This window comes from Mobula hypostoma, chromosome 1 (assembly GCF_963921235.1).
Source record: "Mobula hypostoma chromosome 1, sMobHyp1.1, whole genome shotgun sequence".
Taxonomy (NCBI): domain Eukaryota; kingdom Metazoa; phylum Chordata; class Chondrichthyes; order Myliobatiformes; family Myliobatidae; genus Mobula; species Mobula hypostoma.
The window spans coordinates 107890294-107914418 of record NC_086097.1 but is presented as its reverse complement, the minus strand read 5'-3'; the positions used below and the strand labels follow the sequence as shown (position 1 = coordinate 107914418).

Genomic DNA, 24125 nt, shown 5'->3' with positions numbered 1-24125 from the left:
TCTATCTATTCCTCTTATTATCTTGTACACCTCTATCATGTCTCCTCTCATCCTCCATCTCTCCAAAGAGTAAAGCCCTAGCTCCCTTAATCTCTGATCATAATGCATACTCTCTAAACCAGGCAGCATCCTGGTAAATCTCCTCTGTACCCTTACCAATGCATCCACATCCTTCCTATAGTGTGGCGACCAGAACTGGACAGAGTACTCCAAGTGTGGCCTAACCAGAGTTTTATAGAGCTGTATCATTGCATCGCGACTCTTAAACTCTATCCCTCGACTTATGAAAGCTAACACCCTATAAGCTTTCTTAACTACCCTATCCACCTGTGAGGCAACTTTCAGGGATCTGTGGACATGTACCCCCAGATCCCTCTGCTCCTCCACACTACCAAGTATCCTGCCATTTACTTTGTACTCTGCCTTGGAGTTTGTCCTTCCAAAGTGTACCACCTCATACTTCTCCGGGTTGAACTCCATCTGCCACTTCTCAGCCCACTTCTGCATCCTATCAATGTCTCTCTGCAATCTTCGACAATCCTCTACACTATCTACAACACCACTAACCTTCGTGTCGCCTTCAAACTTGCCAACCCACCTTTCTACCCCCACATCCAGGTCGTTAATAAAAATCATGAAAAGTAGAGGTCCCAGAACAGATCCTTGTGGGACACCACTAGTCACAATCCTCCAATCCGAATGTCCTCCCTCCACCATGACCCTCTGCCTTCTGCAGGCAAGCCAATTCTGAATCCACCTGGCCAAACTTCCCTGGATCCCATGCCTTCTGACTTTCTGAATAAGCCTACTGTGTGGAACCTTGTCAAATGCCTTACTAAAATCCATGTAGACCACATCCACAGCACTACCCTCATCTATATGCCTGGTCACCTCCTCAAAGAACTCTATCAGGCTTGTTAGACACGATCTGCCCTTCACAAAGCCATGCTGACTGTCCCTGATCAGACCATGATCCTCTAAATGCCCATAGATCCTATCTCTAAGAATCTTTTCCAACAGCTTTCCCACCACTGACATAAGACTCACTGGTCTATAATTACCCGGACTATCCCTACTACCTTTTTTGAACAAGGGGACAATATTTGCCTCCCTCTAATCCTCTGGTACAATTCCCATGGACAACGAGGACATAAAGATCCTAGCCAGAGGCTCAGCAATCTCTTCCCTCGCCTTGTGGAGCAGCCTGGGCAATATTCCATCAGGCCCCGGGGACTTGTCCGTCCTAATGTCTTTTACCAACTCCGACACCTCCTCTCCCTTAATATCAACATGCTCCAGAACATTAACCTCACTCATATTGTTCTCACCATCATCAAGTTCCCTCTCATTGGTGAATACAGAAAAGAAGTATTCATTGAGGACCTCGCTCACTTCCACAGCCTCCGGGCATATCTTCAAACCATTATCTCTAATCGGTCCTACCTTCACTCCTGTCATCCTTTTTTTCTTCACATAATTGAAGAATGCCTTGGGGTTTTCCTTTACGCTACTCGCCAAGGCCTTCTCATGCCCCCTTCTTGCTCTTCTCAGCCCCTTCTTAAGTTCCTTTCTTGCTTCTCTATATTCCTCAATAGACCCATCTGAACTTTGTTTCCTAAACCTCATGTATGCTGCCTTCTTCCACCTGACTAGATTTTCCACCTCACTTGTCACCCATGGTTCCTTCGCCCTACCATTCTTTATCTTCCTCACCAGGACAATTTTATAGTCATAGTCATACTTTATTGATCCAAGGGGAAATTGGTTTTCGTTACAGTTGCACCATAAATAATAAATAGTAATAGAACCATAAATAGTTAAATAGTAATATGTAAATTATGCCAGTAAATCATGAAATAAGTCCAGGACCAGCCTATTGGTTCAGGGTGTCTGACCCTCCAAGGGAGGAGTCGTAAAGTTTGATGGCCACAGGCAGGAAACCTTCCTATGACGCTCTGTGTTGCATCTCGGTAGAATGAGTCTCTGGCTGAATGTACTCCTCTGCCCACCCAGTACATTATGTAGTGGATGGGAGACATTGTCCAAGATGCCATGCAACTTGGACAGCATCCTCTTTTCAGACACCACCGTGAGAGAGTCCATTTCCATCCCCACAACATCACTGGCCTTACGAATGAGTTTGTTGGTTCTGTCGGTGTCTGCTACCCTCAGCCTTCTGCCCCAGCACACAACAGCAAACATGATAGCACTGACCACCACAGACTCGTAGAACATCCTCAGCATCGTTCGACAGATGTTAAAGGATCTCAGTCTCCTCAGGAAATAGAGACGGCTCTGTCCCTTTTTGTAGACAGCCTCAGTGTTCTTTGACCAGTCCAGTTTATTGTCAATTCGTATCACCAGGTATTTGTCATCCTCCACCATGTCCACACTGACCCCCTGGATGGAAACAGGGGTCACTGGTACCCTTAGTCTTTTTTACATTAAGCTGCAGATAATTCTGCTCACACCATGTGACAAAGTTTCCTATCATAAATCCCTAACATCCTGCAAGAGATCTCTAAACATCGACCACATGTCCATACGTCCCTCCCCACGGATCTCCCACCTGGCACTTATCCCTGTAAGCGCAAGTGCTACACCTGTCCCTACACCTCCTCTCTTGCCACTATTCAGGGCCCCAAACAGTCCTTCCAAGTGAGGCAACACTTCACTTCTGAGTCTGTTGGGGTCATCTATTGCATCCGGTGCTCCTGGTGCGTCCTCCTCTACATCGGTGAAACCCGACACAGATTGGGGGACCGCTTCGTCGAGCACCTCCGCTACATCCGCCAAAACAGACAGGATCTCCCAGTGGCCACCCACTTAAACTTTGCTTCCCACTCCCATTCAGATATGTCCATACATGGCCTCCTCTACTGCCATAATGAGGCTAAACTCAGGTTGGAGGAGCAACACCTCATAAACCGTCGAGATAGTCTCCAGCCACTTGGTATGAACATAGAATGCAACTTCTGGTAATTCCCTCCCCTTCCCTGCCCCTATCCCTATGTCACGCTGACCCCTCCCCCAGCTGCCTATCACCTCCCTCATGGTTCTGCCTCCTTCTACTACCCATTGTGTTTTCCCCTATTCCTTCTTCACCTTTCCTGCCTATCACCTCCCTGCTTCCCCTCCCCCACCCCTTTATCTTTCCCCTTACTGGTTTTTCACCTGGAACCTACCAGCTTTCTCCTTCCCACCCTCCCCCCTCCTTCTTTATAGGGCCTTTGCCCCTTCCCTCTTCAGGCCTGATGAAGGGTTCTGGCCTGAAACGTCGACCGATTTTTTCCACGGATGCTGCTTGACCCGCTGAGTTCCTCCAGCGTGTTGTGAGTGTTGAAATGTGCACCCTCATTGGTCATCCCCATTATTTACTCAAAACATTGAAATAAATAAATCAAAAAGTAGTTTCCTTTAACAAATCGATGCTGACGGTCCTGGATTAACCTTTACCTTTCTAATGTTTGGTTATGCTGTCACTGTAGCAACTGTCTCTCTGTTGTCTGTTTTCAAGCAACACTTTGTGACTTGAAACTTTGCTGCATCCTTCCCATCCTCTGGTACCACGGCTGCAGACAAAGAACACTGAAAAATGATAGTCAGAGCTTGCACTGTTCATTGACAAGCCTTCTTTCTGTTAAAACCTTCCAAATGTTTCGTTAGCCAAAGATATTAGAGGATATGGGGGAGAAAAAAAACTTTCCACATGGTATTTGGGCAAAATTCTCATGACAACAATCTCATTAAATGGCAGAATAGACTTGAAGCATTAGGTGTCCTATTTTTGTTGCTATGTTCAATCACAAATCTAGGTGCTGCTAAGAAACCTCATTAACACAAGAGATTCCAGAGATTCTGGAAATCCAGGGCAACACACATAGAATGTTGGAAGAACTCAGCAGGTCAGACAGCATCTATGGAGAGGAATAAAGAGTCAACATTTCAGGCTGAGACCCTTCATCAGAACCTCCGTTTGCTGCCATTAGGACATCATTTATCTCTGTTTAAGATGTTTTTTTCCAGCATGTCACAGCAGTATACAGTACTATGCCAAAGTCCTAGGTACATAAATATAGCTAGGGTGCTTAAGACTTTTGCACAGTACAACATCTACTAAATGTTTACCAATATTAACAAAAACTTAAAACTCAAAGAAATTGGTGTTTCAAGGGCAAATAAAGAGAGGATGGAGATGGAATCTTGAATCTTGGTATCCAAGGTAGGAGTACAAATAAGTTATTATTGAACCTGTCAATTGTCAAACTCATTGTACATAACAATATTTAAATTTTTTTTGTCTATAATAAAATCAGAAAGTGACAGAAACACTCAGCAGGTCAAGAAACATTTGTAAAGGGAAACCTGTAGAGTTAATGTTTTAATACATGACCCTTAATCAGATCTGAAAATGCGAGAAAACTGGTTACTTTTAAGATGCGGAGTAAAGGAGGGAGGAGAGACCAAAGAAAGTGTCTGTGATAGGTAGGAGACCAAGGTGACCTGCTGATTTCAGTGCTACTTAGTGAGAGAGAAGTACAAACGTTTGTAAGAAAAATGGAGCCATCTGCAGCTGTGAGGTGCAGAACACTTCAATTGCTGGTAATCTGAATGCAAACAGAATGCTGGAAATGTGCAGCTGTCGGGCAGTTTCGAAAATTTTAAGTTAATACGACAGGTCTATGATCTTGCAGCAAGTCTGCCACAGACAGTTCCAAACCCAGCTGTGAAAGGAGAAGGATTGGGCATCGGTCTAGGAAACACATCCTGTTAAAAACCCAGAGCTGCAGAAATACCAACAGAAGCTGCAAAGACCTGGGAGAGGAAGGATCTTTGAAGCTGTGTTACACATGGCGACAACTGGAAAGACTGGCCCAGGACAGAGGACCCTGGCGAGCTGCTGTTGGCGGCCTATACCTTCGAAGGGGAGGTGGGCTTGCAAATTCTAATGAAAACACATTGGTTTATCTGAAAAATTTAAATTTATTTATTGAGATACAATATTGAACAGGTCCTTCCAGCCCTTCGAGCCGTGCCATCCAGAAATCCCCCAATTTAATGCTCGCCTAATATTGGGACAAGTTACAATGACCAATTAAACTACCAATCGGTATGTCTTTGGACTGTGGGAGGAAACCAGAGCACCCAGAGGAAATCCATGCGGTCACGGGGAGAATGTACAAATTCCTTACAGGCAGCGGTGGGAATTGAATCCAGGTTGCCTGTATTGTAAAGTGTTAGCGCTAATCACTATGCTACTGTGCCACAAATCATTGCTGAGGGCTGCAAAATGTTCAGACAAAAATTGTGGTTCTGTTCCTCGAGCTTATGCTAGGCTTTGTTGGAACTGTTAGAGGACAAAAAGATACTGATCAAAGTGGAGAGGTGTGAGGAATTGTATTAAGATGGAAATCAACAATTTAAAAGCCACTTATTTTCTCATTTTTCCAGCTCTGATAAAGAATCACATTAACTGTGTTTTTACCTCAACACAACTAGTTGACCTTCTAACTATTTCCAGTGTTTTTATTTCAGATTTCAACCTTCTGCACTTTTATATAATTTTTCAGTTTCTTTTAATGTTCTGTTTCCCAGTAAAATGTGTCAGTTTTTATTTATCCATTGTCTTTAATATTTTCATTTTTTTTTACATTTTTAGCAATTCATATCAAAACAACTTTTATTCAAATCACAGGCAGGTTTTGAATTTTGACGGATAGTGGGTTGGAAACAACAGTTGCATAAAGGGATTTATTTTAATAACTTGTTTTACTTGTGATGGGCTGATATCTGATTATGTTTAATAATGAACCAGCAAATATTAAAGGTTATAATTTTGCTGACTGCCAGTCCTTCTGGGTTATAAAGCTCATAAATGAAGCCTAATAATTAGAATATTCATGGAAACATAGCATTGCTTGGCACAGAAATAGGCCCTTTGGCCCACCTCATTCGTGCTAATTCTATATGCCTGTATCAGACCCACATCACTCTCTGCCTTTCCCACTGAAGTACCTCCCCAAATGCCCTGCAAACGATGTAATTGCTGCTGCCTGCACTGCCTGTGCTGGTCACCTAGTTTAGATATTCACTACCCTTGGTGTGGGAGGACTTTCTCCTCAGATCTCCTTTAAGTATCTCTCTTTTCACCTTAAATCTATGCCTTTCAATTCTAGACTCCTCTGCCCTTAAAAAGATTTTGACCTTCTGTCGTACCTCTGCCCCTCATGATTTTACAAAGCTTAAACAGGTCACCTTTCGGCCTCCTACTTCCCAGTGAGAATAAACACAGCCTAACCTATCTCTCCTTATAACACGTCTCCATTTCAGGTAGCAGCCTAGTGAATCTTCTCTACAATTTCTATTGCTACTGCCTGCTTCATGTAGTGTGACGATCAGAACTCTTTGCAATCGTCCAGATGAGCTCCAACCAATATTTTGTATATACATGATGTCTCAAGACTCGTACTGGATGTCTTAGCCAGGAAGATGACTGCAGAGCAGGATTTTGCCAGTACGTGGTGACTTGTTGCAAGCTGCCTTCTGCAGATCTACTCATTACATCTGTCAAGGGAACATACCAAATGCCGCCTTCATTACCCTAAGCACCTGTATCATCACTTTCAAAGAGCTGTAAGGTCCCTGCCACTTATATCCTATCAGAATATGATTTACCGAAGTACATTACCTCCTATTGTCTGGATTAAATTCCATCTGCTACCACTCCATCCAACTTTTCAGCTTATCTATATTTCCCTGTCTCTTTGCACAGCTTTGTCCACTACCGATAACTGCACTGAGTTCCATGTGATCTGCAAGCTTACTAATCAGACACCTGCACTCCCAGCCATTTCATGTATAATAAACAGCAAAGTTCCTAGCACTGATCCATGAAATACAACATTTGTTGCAAACTTCCAGTCAAAAAATCATCAATGCACCACTCCCTCAGCTTTTTATCACTGAGCCGATTCTGGATCCAGTTTGCCAACATGCCTGGGATCCCTTGTGCCTTAAAATTCTGGACCAGCCTAACATGCGGGACTTTGTCAAAAGCCTTGCTGGAGCCCATGTAAGCCATGACTACATTCACCAGCTTCTCAGTTACCTCAAAAACTCAAATCAGATTTATGAAGCATAATCTGCCTCACCAAAACTGTGCAGCTTCCTCCTAATCAACTGATGTTTTTCCAAATGGATAATAACCCTGTCCCTTAAGAGTCTTCTCTAATAACTCCCACTGTTTATTTAAGGCTCATTGGCCTGTAGGTAAAAGATGTACCCCTACTGCATTTTTTTTGAATAAAGGAACAATATGAATTGTCCTACAGTTTCCTGCCATCTCAGCCCAGCAATCTCCTCCCGTGTTTCCCTTAGCATGCTGAGATAGATCTCAAGTCTAGGAACTTATCCAACATAATTTGATCCACTATCTCAAATGGGGTTCCTCCTTCCTGATACAGATATGCTGATATTAGTGTAACTCTCCCTTAACTCTCCAGCTCTCCAGCCTCCACATCCTTTCCCCAGTGAATACCAATTTAGGATCTTACTCACATCACTGGGTTCCAGTAATCTAAACTGTCACGTACCCCGTGACGGGAATAAAGAAACCAGGAGAAATAGAAACCACTTTGGAGTCTCGTATTGCTATAAACTAGTAATATTTATTAGTAACTACGCAATACAGTAATATAAATGTAGATAAATCAAACAAGTTAGCAATGATTATATATAAAAGTAAGTGTGGAATATATATGTATGAAAACTAAGCTCCTTTAAGTCTAGGGGTAAAAAGATACAGTCTTACGATGTTGAGTAAAGTTCAGTTCAGTTCGTGGTATTTAGTTGACTAGTGATGGGGGGGGAGAGGGAGGGGGAGAGGGAGGGGGAGAGGGGGGGGAGAGGGAGGGGGAGGGGGAGAGGGAGGGGGAGGGGGAGAGGGAGGGGGAGAGGGAAGGGGAGGGGGAGGTGGAGAGGGAGAGGGAGAGGGAGAGGGAGAGGGAGGGGGAGAGGGAGAGGGAGAGATGGATGAGTCTTCAGGTGAGCTGATGCCGTCGATCTTCTCGTCGTCCTCCGAAATCCTTTACAAGTCCCCGACTGTGACTTTAACCAGGGGGATCGGTTTTCCTGTGGTGGAGCTATCACCCCGGCGAGATAACTCCCCACCAGTCAACCCCTTCTCCTCAAACTGGAATAGCAAGTTGGAATCGATCCGCCTGATCGATCCTCCAAAAACCCACTTTCTCTGCGGGCACAACAATGCTCATTCAGTGTCCAGATCGTGTCATGTGTCTGAGGTCTGTATCATCTGACCTCCCATTTATTTCTCTGTGCTGAGCATCACCTGTCATTCAAAGAGTTCCTCCTTCCTTTGTCTGTGAAGAAATGTACAAGCAGGCAACCTGTCCTTGAAAGTAACATCAGCAACCAGCTGAAAATCATAGCATCGAGTGTTCATTAAATAACACTGCCTTTGGTCACCATAGCAACTTACGAGCTGCTCGGTGCTGTCTCCAACTCCAAACTCAGTAAAAATCCAAAGTTACTTCCAACGCCTTAAGGTGACAGTCCAACCGTTAATCTTTGTCTCTCTCTCTCTCTTTTCAAAAGCAACATGTTGGTGGTAAATAACTCTGTCTCTCTCTCCTTTCCAAACAAACCATCAATGATAAATGTCTCTTTCTGTCTCTCTTCAAACAGTTAATAGGGGCACTCCTGGATCCCCTCACAAAACATTGATTACTGTTTTGGTCCCTGAGGAGATCTATTCTTTCCTTAGCTGCCCTTTGTTTCTAATATATTTAAAAGAGGTTTTAGAACTCTCCTTAATCCTACTTGCCAAGGTCATTCCATGTTTTTTTTGTCCCCTAACTTCTTTCTCAAGTTTTCCTCTTTTTCACTATAAAACTCAAAGGACTCATTCAATACAAATTTCCTATACCTAACATGCATTTCCTTCTTTTTCCTGATCAAATCTTCAATATCCCTTGTTAACTAAAATTCCCTAATGTTACCATTTTCACCTCTAGCCTTATAGAGATATGCTAACTTTGAACTCTTAAAATGCCATCTTCAAATACCTCTCACTTATCAGATACTGTTTTCCTGTCCAGCAGCTGCTCCCAGTATTCTTCTTCATGTACTGACTAACGCTATTGAAAATCACCTTACCCCAGCTTACCTCAAGTTCTAAACTTCACTTTTTCGAGTCCACCAAGGTTTCTTGCACAGACATTTCTGTTATCTATCTACACTCATCGCCCAAGGTAATGACTTCTCCAGGAGCTCTCTACATACTGTTGAAAATTCTCTCTTGGATGTATTTTATAAATTCCACTCTGCATGAGCCCCTTGACTAAGGCAATGCCAGTCACTATCAGTAAAGTTAAATTCCCCTATTCTTTTTACATCCCTCTGTGACCTGCTTAAATATCTGATATTTCAATTTCTGCTGATTATTGAGAGGCAGAACCCCATCAAAGTCATTCATAGATTAAGTGGATAGCCAGAGAATTTATTTTTCCCAGAGTAGAAATAGCTAATACAAGGGGGCATAATGTTAAGGTGATTGGGTGAAAGTATAGGAGGGATGTCAAGGGTAAGTTCTTTACATAGAGAGTGCTGTATGTTTTGACTTAATGATATTGCAACCATATCATGGTATGCATCAATGTGACGACAGCTAAAACAGATGGAAAGAAATGTTTGTCTAATTTAACCTCTCCCATTTACTGCTCTGGAGAAACAAATTGTTCTCTGGTATTCAGTAATTCTGTTACCATTGTGATGCAGAGTAAAATTCCCTCACCTTATTTGCTTTTTTTTCAGGTACAAAGAACTGATCTCGTATCATCAGATTCTACAGTTCTCTGCTGCTATAGGTTTAAATCGAATGCTTTTAATCACAGGGCTGCTGCAACCAGCAATTACAGGGGAAAATATCTCTTCGGAGTTTGTGATGAGACAGGTAAGCTGTTGCACATACGCACACCTGCACACACACGCATACACAGTTGCAGACATCCCACCCTGCAAAAACTCATTTCGGGGAGGTAGCACCACCATCCCAACTCCCCTGCAACCCCATATTCCCCCCCCCCCACCCCCGGTCGACCTCCAAGGGTGTATGCATACAGGACATTTGATTATGAAAGAACACGACGATTTATTTGATCATATATTGAAACTATTTACATATATATATTATATATATATATATATATATATATATATATATATATATATATATATATATATATATATATATATATATATATATATATATATATATATATATCCCTTGTTGAGTATTTTGTTGGCAGTCTCAATGCTAATAGCTAAATGCAAATAGCTTTTCTATTTCTTTTGCAAGCTTTCCTTGTACTGTGATGTGGCTTGCTTGGCAGATTTGAGCATTTTACCGGAAGTCTCAACCTCGTAATGTCTGTGTCAATGAATTTGTTAATTTTGCAAGGCATCAGATTCACAAGTGTTTTCTGAGACAGCTGACTTCTGAATTCTGTCTTAATGTGACGCACCATGCAACACTGTAATTATTTTTGACCCCTATTAGGCAGGAGTACACTTTAGTAGTCTGGGGTGAAGTACGTTTTATATTTTCTTTTTTTGGAACACTCTGCCATGGTGCTGCAGGACACTAAACTGAACTGATGGACAATGAAAGAGAGAGAGAGGTCGACTATAAAGCCCGCCCACAGAGAAAACTGATAGATCTACTTAGCACAATGGGAGACCAATCAGAATGCTCGCTCTGTCCCTCTCCCCCTCAAAAAAATTGATTTCCGGGATATTGTATATAATTTGCGGGCGTCAGGGAACCGCTATCAATATGCAGGAGAGTCCTAGAACTTCTGGGAGAGGTGGGATGTCTGCAGTTGAAGTACCATGGTAGCATAGCAGTTAGTGCAAAGCTTTTACTGCTCGGGGCATCAGAGGTTAGAGTTCAATCCCAGCATCCTCTGTAGGGAGTCTGCATGTCCTCCCTCTGGAATGTGTGGGTTTTCTCTGGACCCTCCGGTTTTGTCCCACAGTTCAAAGTTGTACTGGGTAGGTAAAATGGTCATTGTAAATTGCCCCGTGATTAAGTTAGGATTACGTCGGGGTTGTCAGGGGTTGCTGGGCAGTGTGGCTTGAAGGGCCAGAAGGGCCTATTCCATGCTGTAATACGAAATAAAATAAATACACACACACACATATTTTTATTCTCAATGTCATAGATCCTTGTAGATTCTAAATCTGTTGTGTAAATGCCTTATGGCAGAAGTGATGTTATAAGATCTTTCATATTGCTGTTATACAATTAAATATTCACGCAGCTAAAATTGATTTCTGCATAAACATGATGCTGGATATCAAAATAAGCACATAGTTGCCAAATGCGAAACTGTGGTATAAAATGAAATGGAGTCTTGTAACATAAACGTGGCTGTATTCTGATGCATTTTGTGGGAACTAGGCAGAATAGTCATATACTGTACATATAAACTGTACTTGGAATCTTTTTTTTAAATCTCAGTGTATAATTATTGACTAGATGAAAAAAGGTCATTCAAATATTGATTCAAGGCAACAAAATTGGCCAAAATTTCTCTTTGCGTTACCTTCCATTCTGAGAGAATTCACTGATGGATTATGGTTTTTAAACCAATTTTTCAGGACCATATAGTCTTAAAAGATTAATTCACAGTCAATTGCATCCCACTTATGTGTATCAATAATGTTAATGTCCAAAAATTGATTTTTAGACCAATTATTATTTCATGGTTCAGGCTCCCCTAGCAGTTAATCTAATGTTACTTATAGTATAATAGCTTCATTTCAGTGATTATTTTTCAAGTGCCTCATAACTTGTAGCTTCATATTTACGGCTTGTTGATGTGGAGGGAGAGATCTAAAGTAGGTATATTTTCTATGCATATCATTGCTAATGTGATTACTTAATTTTTTCACAAGCCCATCTCCTTTAATTACAGTTTTGCTTTTCTGTTGGTGTATATAATATTAAAGACAATTACATATATTCTGAAATTTCAGAAAAATGCTGAACAAGTAATAACAAGTAATTGGAAGATAATTGCAGATCTGACAGATCAACTCCATAAATTGACGCAGAGACTCACTGCCCAATTTCCTGAATTACAACTATTCTCATTTATTTCTGAATATTTGGGGGCTGAATGTACAATTTTTAAAATAACTTCAACTCACACACTTCTGTAAATGAGTTTATTGTCTGATGAAAGTGAATAAAAGTATTTTTATACATGCTATAAAAATATTTTTATGTATTATAGGAATATACAGTACATGGGCAGCACAGTAGTTTAGTGGTTAGCACAACACTTAACAACACACCAGTTGTGAGGTCAGAGTTCAATCCCCGCCACTATCTGTAAGGCGTTTCTGTGGCCCCCCCCCCCCATGATAGTGTGGGGTTCCGCTGGGTGCTCTGGTTTGCTTTCACATTTCCGATGAGATAATTGTGAGGGTTAGCAAACTTTGGGCACGCTATGTTGACATTGGAAGCAAGCTGACAGTTGGAGATTGCCTCCAGAACATCGTTGGTGGAAGTGACTATGTCAAAGTTTCAAAATACCTTTAACATCAGAGTATGTATACAGTACACAACCTGAAATTTGCCCTCTTCATAGAGGGCCAGAAACAAAGAAACCTCATAGAACGATAGAAACATCGAAGCCCCTCCCCCACTAGCAGCAGCTAAAGCATCGACATCCCCCTCCACCCCCACCCGTTCCAGCAGAAGCATTGACCCCCCCCCACCCACCCCGCAAGCAGCGGGCAGAAGCACCAAAAGAGTCCATTGATCCAGAGCTCATCGAGCTGCAGGCCACAAACTGGCACTTCGGTATCTCAGACAGGATCTCTCTCTCCAGTGAGGACGAGAAAGGTCACTCCTGAGTCAATGAGACCGGAGACCAGTAATTTGCTGTTCCGATATTACAATTCCGCGCCTCTTCTCCGAGCTCCAAGGCTCCACAGGCTCTCTCTTTCACTGTATGTTTTGATACTCACGTGACAAAGGTAATCTCTTTGTAACGGAATGAGAGGATGATAATCACCATGAATAAATTTAAAAAGAGATGGCGTGGACAAAATAGATTGAGGAGAGGAAACCTGGTGACTTAATTTGGAAAGTTAATGAAAGTATTCATGAAGATTGTTATGCACAATTTAAACTGAACTCATCAGTTTTGGTGCGGAAACATGCTCTGGTCTCATTATACCAGTCTGTGTGGCCTATTACTTTAGTGTACATCCAGAGGGTTCAGGTTAATAACCTCATATATGTGTTCAGGGTAAATGAGGACACAATTAACCAACATCTCATAATCGTAGTGCAAACTTCACACATGTCTGCATGGTGCATCTGTCAGCAGGAAATGTCCACATCACACGATTTGTACCAGCACGCCAACCTCCAGAGCACCATATAACATCAAAAGATGTAAGCATTTTACAGGTTGCTCGGGATTGGAAAATGGATGTGGACTTGGAAAAAAAGCTTGTGTTTCCCCCAGGAGTGACTACAACACTCTGGCCAGACATGGTTCTGTGGTCCACAACAGCCAAGCTGGCATATGTGGTGGAATTGACAGTACCACGGGAAGAAGCTTATGAGAAGAAAAAGACCAAGTACTCTGAACTGGCAAATGAAGCTGCCCAGAATGGCTGGAAGACCAGGATTTTTCCTGTAGAAGTGGGATGCAGGGGATTCGTTGCTACACCTACAACCAGTCTATTGAAGAAGATGGGGGTGAGGGGTCACTCCCTCCAACAAGCAATCAAGTCCTTGTCAAATGCAGCAGAAGAAAGCAGCAATTGGATTTGGATTAAAAGGAAAGACAACAACTGGCCTGCAAGATGAAGACAGGAGGGTGTGGAACTGAGGGGAGTGTATCTGGGATGCCAGGTAGCACCATTGAGCCCTCTGGAGACGTCGTGGGTTATCAATGAAACGTCAAAGAAGGAGGGTGCCCACCTGATGACCCCGATGAGGTACCTACCCTCCCTCCTTGTCACCACTCCAAACCCACTGCTAACATTGATAGTGCCGGCTTACCATGGGGACTGAAACATCAAGTCCTAGTAGCTCTACTATCACCTAGGTAACAGCAATCCCCATTCCTTTCAAACATTCACAAGTTCCACCACATACTCAATTATCACCAATCCATGCCCCACACCTCAGATAGCATACTCTGCCATGGCAGGAAGGTTGCAAATTAATGATTAAAGCGGCTACTCTTCTGCAGGAGGGGATGGCGCATCACGGGTGCCAGCTCCAGAAACTGAAGGGAGCACACATTACTGTATCTCTGTAAGAGGAGAGATTTATCAGAGCGGCTGTCACAGATCTATAGCCAGCAGAGGCACAAAGACTTTACAGTGATGAGACATTCTCTACCTACCCCAATCCTTTTTAAATCTTTTTATTGAATAAGTATACAAAAAGGTAAGCCATATCGGCACTAATACACTGTTAGAATATAATAAAATTACAGGAGATATTAATACAGAAAAAAAGTGATACAAACAATGTAATTTAAACATAACATACTAAGGTAACATAATAGTATACTAATTTCTATATATATATATCTCAATAGAGAAAAAGAAAAAAAGCCCCAAAAAAAACCCCACCGTGCAACTAACTAAAAGCAAAGCAAAGCAATGGGCTAACTTGGAACCAAGTAGAGTTAAAGAACTTAAAATCACGTCCTCAAACCCAACCTCCATTAAAAACAGTAAAAAAAAACAAGAAGGGTATATAAATATGGAGCAAAAAAGAGAAGAAAAAAAAATTATATTAAATGAAAATATTGAATAAAAGATCTCCAGGTCTGTTCAAATTTAAGTGAGGAATCATAAAGATTGCTTCTAATTTTCTCCAAATTCAAGCATAATATCGTCTGAGAAAACCAAAAAAAGGTGGTTGGAGCATTAAGCTCTTTCCAATGTTGTAAGATACATCTTTTCGCCATTAAAGTAAGAAATGCAATCATTCTACGGGCTGAAGGAGAAAGATTACTGGAAATTTTAGGTAGTCCAAAGATAGCAGTAATAGGATGAGGAGAGATATCTATATTCAATACCTTTGAGATAATATTAAAAATGTCTCTCTAAAAAGTTTCCAGAGTAGGACAAGACCAAAACATATGAGTTAAAGAGGCTATCTGCCCCGGACATCTATCACAAAAAGGATTAATATGAGAATAAAAGCGAGCTAATTTATCTTTGGACATATGTGCTCTATGAACAACTTTAAATTGAATTAGGGAATGTTTAGCACAGATAGAGGAAGTATTGACTAATTGTAAAATCTGTCCCCAATCATCCACGGAAATGATAGACCCCAATTCCTGTTCCCAATCTACCCTAATCTTATCAAATGGAGCTTTCCTAAGTTTCATAATATTATAAATCATAGCCAATGCACCTTTCTGACATGGATTAAGGTTAATTATAGTATCTAAAATGTATGTAGGAGGAAGCATTGGAAAAGAAGAAAGTATAGTACTTAGGAAATTTCTAACTTGTAGATATCTAAAAAAATGTATTCTTGGTAAATTATATTTATTAGATAATTGTTCAAAAGACATAAGGGAACCATCTAAAAATAAATCCAAAAACCGTGAAATACCCTTAGTCTTCCAAATTTGAAAAGCACGATCCGTAAAAGAGGGAGGAAAAAATATGTTACCTAAAATAGGAATTGCTAACCCAAATTGGTTAAGATCAAAAAATTTTCTGAATTGAAACCAAATACGTAAGGTATATTTAACTGCAAACAACAGGAATTCTGCAGATGCTGGAAATTCAAGCAACATACATCAAAGTTGCTGGTGAATGCAGCAGGCCAAGCAGCATCTATAGGAAGAGGCGCAGTCGACGTTTCAGGCCGAGACCCTTCGTCAGGACTAACTGAAGGAAGAGTGAGTAAGGGATTTGAAAGCTGGAGGGGGAGGGGGAGATGCAAAATGATAGGAGAAGACAGGAGGGGGAGGGATAGAGCCAAGAGCTGGACAGGTGATAGGCAAAAGGGGATACGAGAGGATCATGGGACAGGAGGTCCGGGAAGAAGGCCTCCTCTACTGTAAAGATGAAGCCACACTCAGGTTGGAGGAACAACGCCTTATATTCCGTCTGTGTAGCCTCCAACCTGATGGCATGAACATCGACTTCTCTAACTTCCGTTAAAGCCCCACCTCCCCCTCGTACCCCATCTGTTACTCATTTTTATGCACACATTCTTTCTCTCACTCTCCTTTTTCTCCCTCTGTCCCTCTGAATATACCTCTTGCCCATCCTCTGGGTCACCCCCCTCCTTGTCTTTCTTCCCGGACCTCCTGTCCCATGATCCTCTCGTATCCCCTTTTGCCTATCACCTGTCCAGATCTCGGCTCTATCCCTCCCCCTCCTGTCTTCTCCTATCATTTTGCATCTCCCCATCCCCCTCCAGCTTTCAAATCCCTTACTCACTCTTCCTTCAGTTAGTCCTGACGAAGGGTCTCGGCCTGAAACGTCGACTGCGCCTCTTCCTATAGATGCTGCTTGGCCTGCTGCGTTCACCAGCAACTTTGAGGTATATTTAACTATCGGGTTAGATACCTGTTTGAGGCATTTCAAATCAAAAGGAAGAGAGGAACCTAAAACAGAACCAAGTGTATAGCCCTGAACAGATTGTAATTCCAATGCTACCCATTTAGGAATGGATAGTATATCCTGGTTAAGTAACCAAAATTTCATATGTCGAATATTAATTGCCCAATAATAGAATCTAAAGTTAGGTAATGCTAAACCTCCATCTCTCTTAGCTTTCTGTAAATGTATTTTACCCAGTCTCGGGTTTTTATTTTGCCAAATAAATGAAGAAATTTTAGAGTCAACTTTATCAAGAAAAGATTTTGGAACAAAAATCGGTAATGCCTGAAATATATATAGAAATTTTGGCAGAAAAAACATCTTAACTGCATTAATACGACCAATCAAAGTTAAATATAAAGGGAACCATTTAGATGAAATTTGAATAATATGGTCAATTAAGGGTAAAAAGTTAATCTTAAATAAATCTTTGTATTTACAAGTAATTTTAATCCCAAGATATGAAAAATAATTATTAATCAATTTAAATGGAAAGTTATGATATAAGGGAAGTTGTTTATTAATCGGGAAAAGTTCACTCTTACTAAGATTTAATTTATAACCTGAAAAGAGACTAAATTGTGCTAATAACTCTAAAACAGCAGGGATGGATTCTTGAGGATTAGAAATATATAAAAGTAAATCATCAGCATAGAGTGATATTTTATGGGACTTTAAGCCCCGAGTTATCCCAGTAATATTTAGAGATTCTCGAATGGCAATTGCAAGAGGTTCTAACGCAATATCAAATAATAAAGGACTAAGAGGACAACCTTGTCGAGTGCCTCGAAAAAGAGGGAAAAAAGGTGAGTTAGACTTCAATTGGTTAGCCAACAGTTTGCCAATTTTGTCACTGTGTACATAAAATTCACTTCTTGTTTTCTTTAATTGGTTTACAATCGAGGACGAAAGTAATAGACTGTGTTCCATTTGAAGTTCAGTTCTTTGTTTATATAACTCCTCAGAGGGAGCTGTAACATATTTCTTATCAGTTTCCTTAATCTTGTCCACAATTACCAACTCCTCCTGCTTCAGCTTCTTCCTCAAAGCAGCAGAATATGAAATAATCTGACCACGAATATAAGCTTTAAAAGTATCCCAAAGGATGTTCACAGAAATATCCTCTGTATAGTTGATTGTAAAAAAAAGATCAATCTGTTCATTCATAAATTTAACAAAGTCCGAGTCCTGAAGCAACAGTGAATTAAAACGCCATTGTCTATTATTTTGTGTATTGGCCTGAATTTTAATAGAAAGCTTAAGTGGAGCATGATCCGAAATGGTTATAGAGTCATAATCACATTTAATCACTGAAGAAATAAGACGAGAGTCAATAAAGAAATAATCAATTCTTGAATAGGAATGGTGAACATGTGAAAAAAAAGAAAAGTCTTTTTCCTGAGGATGCAAAAAACGCCAAATGTCCGTCGACCCAGAATCAGAGAGGAATGAATTAATCAAAGTTGCAGATTTATTAGGTAAGGTCCGTAGAGGAGCCGAACGGTCCAAAGCTGGAGATAAACAGGTATTAAGATCTCCGCCCCAGATCAATGAGAACTCATTCAAATTCGGGAACTGATTGAATAATGATTTATAAAATTCCAGACAGTCCATATTGGGAGCATAAACATTAACCAAAACTACCTTTTTATTAAATAGTAGACCACTAACCAGTAGAAATCTACCATTCGGATCAGAGATAATATCATGTTGTATAAAAGTAACTGAGGAGTCTGTAAAAATAGAGACGCCTCGAATCTTAGCGTTGGAGTTCGAATGAAACTGTTGGCCCTTCCAGAATTTAAAAAAAACGTAGTCTGTCCCCCCGCCGCACATGGGTCTCTTGTAAAAAATAAAATTTGTGCTTTAAGTCTCCGGAACACTTTAAAAACTTTTTTCCTTTTAATAGGATGGTTAAGACCATTAGTGTTCCAGGAGACAAAATTAATAATAGACTCCATAAACCCTAAAGTCAACCCGCAACAAGGAAGATTGACGATAGGCTCGACCCACGAACCCGGAAAGGGAACAGAACAAATAAGAGATACCAGGAAGGAGAACGCAACCAATACTTCAATAGTATACATAGCCCAAAAAGAAAAAAACTAAAATGTGAAGCCCCTCCCACCACCCCCCACCCCATGACCCCAAGGCTAAATCTAACACAGACCAGCCAGAAAGAAGCAAGCACTAAAACTACCCCCATGACTTCCGGTATACGCTCCCTAAAAAAAAGTGTAAATATAAAAAAGATCAGCTGATTATAAAACAGTAAAAAAATAAAAAAAGGTAAATCAATTAAAACAAACACTTAATATAACAGAGAAAAAGCCAGAAAATATAAAAAAAAACACAACAAACCCCAGACCCTATGAATAAACAAAAAAAGAAATGAAATTATTAACATAAACTAGTTATGAAAACCTACAAAAAAAAGTAGATTTAAAAACTACAAAATTTAAGGCCTCAAAGGAAATACGTAGAATGACGCTGAGGGAATAACCACCCAGAGTCCCCTGGGAAAAAGAAAGGAATGACGCAGATAGAAAGAAAGTTTAGCAACCATATTAATTAATCAAAAATAAACTTTTCTGCCCATATAAGGCAAAAAAAATTAAGGGCGACAAATTCACAACCTCCGATCAAACGGAGATAGTTAAAAGTTACTATTAAGATGTTGAAGGTGAAAATTGATCCAGATAACTCTGGGCATCCGATGGAGATTCAAAAAAAAGGAGGGCTCCATCCAACGTACGAATCCTTAGACGTGCTGGGTAAAGCAGCACTGGTTTTAAATCCATCTTGTAGAGTTCCAACATCACAGATCTGTAACGAACCCGTTGATCCCGAATTGGTTTATTGAAATCCTCCACGAATCGGAACTTAAGATCCAAAAAATCAATGTAACCTTTAGATCGAACGAATCGAAACAGTTTCTCCTTGTCTTGAAAGTAATGAAAACGTAAGATGACATGTCAAGGTTTATCTGACTTGGACGAGTATGATGGAACTCTGTGAACACGATCCAGTAACGGTGGTTGGTCATGAAATACAGTAGGAAATGCATCTTTTAAAAGTTGAGAAAAATACTTCATAGGGTTATCAGATTCAACAGCTTCACGCACCCCAATCATTCGAAGATTCTTCCGTCGCATTCTGGATTCTAAGTCAGAGTTTTTAAAGGTCAGAAAGTCAAGTTTCCTCTTCATTACATTAATTGTTTCTTCGATTTTCTCCATCTTGAGTTCATTTTGTTGCGTGGATTTTTGAAGATCAGATATAGCCGACTGATGTTCCGTAATAGATGTTTGTATCTTAACGATTGAATCGGCAATTTTCTGGAAATTAATTGAAATTTCCGCACGAATCAGCTCCGTAATAGAGGTTGAAATTTCCCTTTGAATTAGATCCGATATAGCTTTCAAAGTCACCGGTGGTTCAGTCGGAGGAAAATCAGTACCTTTCGGTCTAACCGGAGGTTTGCCGTCCTTCCCGTTTTTCCCATTCTTAGACATAGCAGACCTTAAAAGCATCCGATTATCAAAGAGCCCAGTTTATTTCAAAATATTGTAAAAGTCGATGCCTTAATGGTTAATTAAAATATAGCTGATCATAAGAAGAAAAACTCAGAGGTAATGGAGCGAGTCAAGAACACGACTTCACTCCATGAGCTCTACCGGAAGTCCCCCTCCTACCTACCCCAATCATCTCAATTTTTCCTCTCATTACAATCTGCAGACAGTATAAACATGCCCCTCTAATGCTCTTCCCCCATCCTATTACTGTAGTGTACAAAAGTCTTGGGCACATATATATAGCTAGGGTGCCTAAGACTTTTGCACAGTACTGTAGTAATTTTATATATTGCACTGTACTGCTGCCACAAAAATTTAAAAAATTCATGACATACGTGAGTGATGATTCTGATATGGGTCTCTATTGTGGACTGAGAGTGGGAAGGAGGCAGGGAGAAGGGAATCATGGTTGAGAAAAGGGGAAGGGATTGGGAAGCACCAGAGAGACATTCTGTAATGATGAGTAAACCGATCATTTGGAATCAAATGACCTTGCCTGTTGTCTCAGGGCCAGGGGTGTCTATACTCAGCACCACCCCCCTTCCCAGCACTTCTTCTCTGCCAGCTGTCCCACACCCACCTGCAGCACTTCATCCTCACCATCCCAACTTCCTTTGCTTCTGCCAGACTCTCAAACTTGCTCTCTGCTCTATGTTGACAAATTCAGTACTGTGCAAAGGTTTTAGGGAAGCTCTAGCTATATATGTGCCCAAGACTTTTGCACAGTGCGGTACCTTATTACCTCTAGACAGAGGTCACTTGACCTGAAAGTGATTAACAGAAGCAATAATGAATACATCCTGTTATTTGAGTTTACTCCTACAGCCACCACCTCTTCTTCTGACACTTTGCATTGTGTAGAGGACAGCCTGGAGACAGGACTTCCATTTGGACTCACCATGTGTGAATAGCCTGCCTTGCAGAGCGGGGGAAACAGGAAAGGGTAGCCCTTCCAGCCCTCTGCTGGGCAGCGTCACACATAGGATCTCCAGAAGATGTAGATAGACTTCCAAATGGCAGAAAGATGATTTCCTTAAACAATATGATATCCATTACATTGGTGTGTATGCTAGAAAGCCCACGTGAAATGTAAAGTAGATGGCTCTTCTGTGGATCCTAGAGCCCATTCTTCTTAGTACAGAATTGATAGCTAGTTCTTTTTCAACCATCCATCTATTGCATTGTCTCAAGCAGAATTTGTCCAATGTCCACATGTTGTAATTAGAAGCTCAAAATACAAGGTTAGCAGTGTTTTAAGGTTTCTGAGGTATTGTACTCCAGAACTCTGACCTCTGATGGAATATTTTGAATGCTGAGGCACTGCACAACGTATAAATGACTTGGTGGAACAGAAGTGATTCCCTCAGACGGCCACAATCACTGCCACTGCTTCAGCCTGCCCAGACCCACATCAGGCTAGTGCAACCTGAAGCCTGATCTTTCAGGCTCAGAGCTGCTGAAGATCTCGATTTGATGCATGCTCAGGACTGTTGCTTTGATTTTGTTTTGTATTCATTAATTTAGGTTAATCACTAACAATCAGTGACATGAGAAATGCAAGATGGACACTCTGGTGAAATTAGTTTTTTAAAAATAATTTTTTTGCGTGGAAGAATGAGGGGAGATTTGATAGAGGTATATAAAATTATGATGGGTATAGATAGAGTGAATGCAAGCAGGCTTTTTCCACTGAGGCAAGGGGAGAAAAAAACCAGAGGACATGGGTTAAGGGTGAGGGGGGAAAAGTTTAAAGGGAACATTAGGGGGGCTTCTTCACACAGAGTGGTGGGAGTATGGAATGAGCTGCCAGACAAGGTGGTAAATGCGGGTTCTTTTTTAACATTTAAGAATAAATTGGACAGATACATGGATGGGAGGTGTATGGAGGGATATGGTCCGTCTGCAGGTCAGTGGGACTAGGCAGAAAATGGTTCGGCACAGCCAAGAAGGGCCAAAGGGCCTGTTTCTGTGCTATAGTTTTTCTATGGTTTCTATGACATCTAAACATACAGCCATGTGCATCGCCTTGAAAAATCCTTGATTTAAAGCCTCTACATGTCAATAATAAGAGCACACATCCAGTAATTGTTGACAACAGGAGGAATTTTTCATGTTCACTACTATATTTCCTATATTTCACTCCTTCATTTTTGGTAGATCTGCTTAACAGTCTATCTGCATTGCCCTAACCACATGAAGGAATTCATTCTCAGAACATCACTTGGAATCTTACCCTATGAACTCTTTTTAAGCTTTCTTGAGATCTACTTTGCCGTATCATCAGTAGTAAAATGACTGAAAATTGTCTATGGAACTAGTGGTAGTGTGATCACTGGAGTCGAGTGTGATGCTCTCCTAAGGGGTTGTTCTCCTATGGAGAATGACTGTGAGGAGGCTGATGCCCAGGCAGCCGCCACACGGTTTGTGACAGATTGGGATCAGGGTTGTGTCATGAAATGCAAGGTGACTGGGGATCCTTCCCTGCTGCAGCTTTCCTTCACCTTTACTGCTGTTGTGATCCATCATCATCTTCTGCCAGCTCCATCGTTGAGTGGCTCTTTGTCTGAAATGTCCCCCTTGACCTTACCACCATATGTGACCCTTCCAGGAGCGATGTTCCGGGTGGCATTCTCTTGGGATCTCAAGGACTCATAAGACAAAGTGACGATCCTCAGAGAAGACCAACAGAACTACATCAGTGGCAGTCACATGTAACACAAATACCTGAGGGAAAGTAAGATCACAGTGTTCTAGGCTGACATGAAGAGGATAACGTACCACAATGAAGGTTTAAAATTCCAAGATAATCATGGTCACGCTTACCTATCAATGAGAGAACCCTCTTTGAGCTCACTTTGTCTAAGGACATCATTGTTGAAATTATTATTCCATTTGACGTTTCTTAGAAGCACACTGTCTCCTGACCAGCATAATCAATTCACAATCTGTCCAACCAAATAATCATTCAGTTAGTACAGATCTCTGGAGAAAGAGTCAGCTTTCTACTCTCAGCAGCCGATCTGTGTATTCGACTTTGAAAACCACACATTGCTGAAGCAGACTGTAACATGCAGTGCACTGGAGAGATGATCCCAAAGTCTTGTTCACAGCCTTTAGCCCCCTCATAGACATCCCTCCTTTAAAAAGCTGTATATCAAGACTGTATGGAGCATTCATACAGAGGAGGGGTTTTTGGAGCAACTTTCAACTGGCATTAAGTGGTCATACTTGGGTTCGGCTGAATTTCAAGGTCAGTATAGGAACGGTGTTAGTTTTTTTGTTTTTATCTTCAGTTGCACAGTGTGGTACTCCATATTTCAAAGCATCTGTCACAGGCTTTATATTTTTATACTTCTATTTATTTAGATATACGTCACAGTACCAGGCCCTTTAACTACTAAATTATTAAACTACTAAATCATATGCCTTTGGAATGTGGCAGAAAACTGGAACACCCAGAGGAAACCCATGTGCTCACAGGGAGAACGTACAAACTCCTTACCAACAATGGAAGAACTGAACCCACGTTGCTGTGACCGAGGACAGGTTGTATGAACTATCAGTCTCTCATCTGCCAGTCCAGTAGGACCTTTCTGATACCCCCAAGTTGCCACATATTTTCAATGAACAAAAGTCAATTTGAGTTTATTGTAATGTGCATAAATACAGTGAGGTACAGGTACAATGGAAAACGTGTTTGCAGCAGCATTACAGACATGTAGATAACACACAGTATATAAATTATCCAAGACGGTGAAGATAAAAGGTTATACTAAATAAAGACACAATCAGAGACAGTCCATTGTGGTGTAAGTTCATCTGCTCTTCAGCAGAACTGTATGAGGGTCACCTTCATAGGATATT

At 41.1% G+C, this 24125-nt stretch overlaps 1 protein-coding gene across 1 annotated transcript in view; it reads left to right on the top strand.

Moving 5' to 3' along the window:
* Positions 1-24125, top strand: part of si:dkey-122a22.2 (uncharacterized) — a 213117-nt gene that overhangs the window by 101090 nt on the left and 87902 nt on the right. The window contains exon 8 of the mRNA XM_063054664.1: positions 9832-9970. Coding sequence (XP_062910734.1) covers positions 9832-9970 — 139 coding nt within the window. The remainder of the gene's footprint in view (positions 1-9831; positions 9971-24125) is intronic.